The sequence below is a fragment of the Merops nubicus genome, unplaced genomic scaffold (assembly GCF_000691845.1).
Source record: "Merops nubicus isolate BGI_N331 unplaced genomic scaffold, ASM69184v1 scaffold19542, whole genome shotgun sequence".
Lineage (NCBI taxonomy): Eukaryota > Metazoa > Chordata > Aves > Coraciiformes > Meropidae > Merops > Merops nubicus.
Window position 1 is genome coordinate 1,758 of NW_008594516.1, and position 2,642 is coordinate 4,399.

General features: G+C 57.2%; 1 protein-coding gene across 1 annotated transcript in view; it reads left to right on the plus strand.

Moving 5' to 3' along the window:
- IGBP1 (immunoglobulin (CD79A) binding protein 1) overlaps positions 1 to 1,821 on the plus strand; it is a gene marked incomplete at its 5' end in the record, with an annotated part of 3,482 nt that extends 1,661 nt beyond the window's left edge. Inside the window, 3 exons of the mRNA XM_008935812.1 lie at positions 783 to 868; positions 1,410 to 1,522; positions 1,673 to 1,821. Coding sequence (XP_008934060.1) covers positions 783 to 868; positions 1,410 to 1,522; positions 1,673 to 1,821 — 348 coding nt within the window. The remainder of the gene's footprint in view (positions 1 to 782; positions 869 to 1,409; positions 1,523 to 1,672) is intronic.
- Positions 1,822 to 2,642: the final 821 nt, after the last annotated feature.

A 2,642-nucleotide genomic window follows, 5' to 3' on the forward strand; every position in this document is an offset into this window, starting at 1 on the left:
GGTAGAAGTTGAATTCTGTGAATTCTCGATTGAAATTGAGCCCAGGTTTGGGGGTTGGTTTAATTCTGAGTGGGTGAGGGTCTGATTTTTGGGTTAGTCACTGGCTGCTGCTCTAGATGATCATGGCTACTCTAAAGAAATGAGGTACCTTTGTGAATTAAACAACCACCCTTGTGATTTCTTTCTAATTTAAGCTTCTGGGCTACATGTCCAGGTGTTACAGATAAAATTGTCCACCCTGAATGGTGAAAGCTCCTGGTGGAGCTGCAGTTCCTGGCTAGAACAGAGTCCCTGGGCTCTGAGACTCACCTAAAACATCCCTCTAGAAGTAAGAGATGAGACCATGCCAGCAGACCCCCCAGTCCAGGCTGGTTGTGGAGCTGGAGCAGAATCCATCCTGCTCTTCTGGAGGGCCCTGGGTGGTGTCGTTGGGAGTGCTGAGCTTCCAGATGGGCTGTGGTGGATCCCTGGGGAAAACAAGCCTTGAGTCCCTGAGGAAAATGAGCAGTAATTGGTGCTTTGAGCTGAGCTGACCCTCTCCATCTCTGTCAGCTCCGTGCTTTGATCAGAGGGGGCACGACAGGCACACAGAGGAGGGGTCTGTGGGAGCTCACAGATGATTGAAGCTGGATGAAGGCCCCAATTGTCCATCCTGAGCTGTGGCTCTGACACCAGGGGCGTTTCTCTTCCACCAGACCTTTAATAACTTGGTTTTGGGTGGGAAGCAGAGAAGGAGATCCTCATGTGCACAATTATCTTGTGGTTATTGCTTGTTTTTTCAGGCTTCAGCCCCACCCCAGGGTGCTGCCCGGCACGTCAGGACTCCTCTGAAGCCTTTCATTCTCACCAGGGATGCTGCTCAGGCCAAGTAGGTTCTTCCCTGATGACTTGGACACTCTCAAATAGAAACCCTTCAGCTGCTCCTCCCCACACTTGGGCTCTAGACCCTTCCCCAGCAGCTTTGTTGCCCGTTTCGGCCCACACGCCAGCCCCTCAAGGTCCTGCTGGGAGTGGAGGGGCCCCCAAACTGCCCCCAGGATTCAAGGTGTGGCCTCCCCAGTGCCCAGCCCAGGGGGACAATCCTGCCCTGCTCCTGCTGGCCACACCGGTGCGGCTCCAAGCCAGGTTACTGGGGGCCCTCTTGGCCAACTGGCCACTCTCTGGCTCACCTCCACCTAGCTGGCAGCCAACCCCCCCCAGGTCATTTTCCACCAGGCAGTTTCCAGCCTCTCTCCCCCGAGGCTGTGGTGTGGTGGGGGGTGGTTGTGACCCACGGGCAGGGCAGGACCTCCCTGATAAGACACCGTGTGCTGCTAGCAGCAGCCAGATGCCATCCTGGGGGTGTCACTGTGGTTCTGCTCCCTGCCAGCCCCTGTGAGGTGCCACCTTCTCCTCTCTTCCCTCTGCAGAGTGTTCGGCGCCGGGTATCCCGCCCTGCCCACCATGACTGTGGACCAGTGGTACGAGCAGCACGGGAGGCCAGGAGCTGTCTCTGCCCCAGGCATGCCTCAGAGAGCCCCAGGTAACCCCTGGCAGAGAGAGGGGGGGGTAGAGAATTGGGGCAGCCTGTGTGGGGGGGAGGTGTTCAGGGTGCAGTGCTCTGGGCTGCTCCTCAGCAGTTCCAGCATTCCGGCTTCTGTTCTGACAGCTCACTCCTCTCCTTGTCCCTCAGCAGGTAGGGCTGATGAAGACTTGCAGAAGCAGCAGCAGGAGAAAAAAGAGGAGGAGGAGGATGAGGAAGCTCTTCAAAAAGCTCGGGACTGGGACGACTGGAAGGACACACACCCAAGAGGCTATGGCAACAGGCAGAACATGGGCTGATGCCCTCGCTGCAGAGGGAGCAGGGGCTGGAAATCCTGGCAGAATTTTACTCCTGGAGAAGTTTACTCCTGGAGAGAGAGGAGTAAACAGGTTGTACATAGGTGGAGGTGCCCGGGGCTGCTCTGAGAGGCAGCAGAGGAGTAAACATGACTGCTCACTTTGGCTCCTGTTCAGTGCCAGGCTGGGTGTGCTGGCCCTGGACAGTGCCCCGCAGAGCTCCGGGCAGGTGGGGCTCTTCTGGAGGGGTCAGGCTGCCTCTGCCCCCCCTCTGGCAGAGGAAGCCCTTGAAAGAAAAGTACATGAATTTGGAAACTGCTCTTTGTATTGTGGGTGGATGTATTTATTATTTCTTTTTTTCCCCTCTCTGTTTTAGCTAACATAAAATCTCTTGTGCTGCCAAGTTCTTGCTGTGAGAATCCCTCGCTCTTGACTCGGGGCTCCTCCAGAGCCAGTCTCTGAGGCTGTAAGTCTGTTGGGCTGGTTTCCAGCAGCCAGGGGTGTTGGGGTTGGGAAGCAGGCAATGTCCAGTGGCTGGGGCTCTTGGTTTCTCTGGCACTGGGGAGGCTGCTCCTCAAATCCAGGGTTCAGTTTTAGGCCACTCACTCCCAGAAGGAGCTTGAGGGGCTGGAGCGTGGCCAGAGAAGGGCAACGGAGCTGCTGGGGAAGGGTCTAGAGCCCAAGTGTGGGGAGGAGCAGCTGAGGGAGCTGGGGGTGCTGAGCCTGGAGCAAAGGAGGCTCAGGGGAGACCTTCTGGCTCTGCACAGCTCCTGACAGGAGCCTGGAGCCAGGGGGGGGGTCAGGCTCCGGTCCCAAGGGGCAGG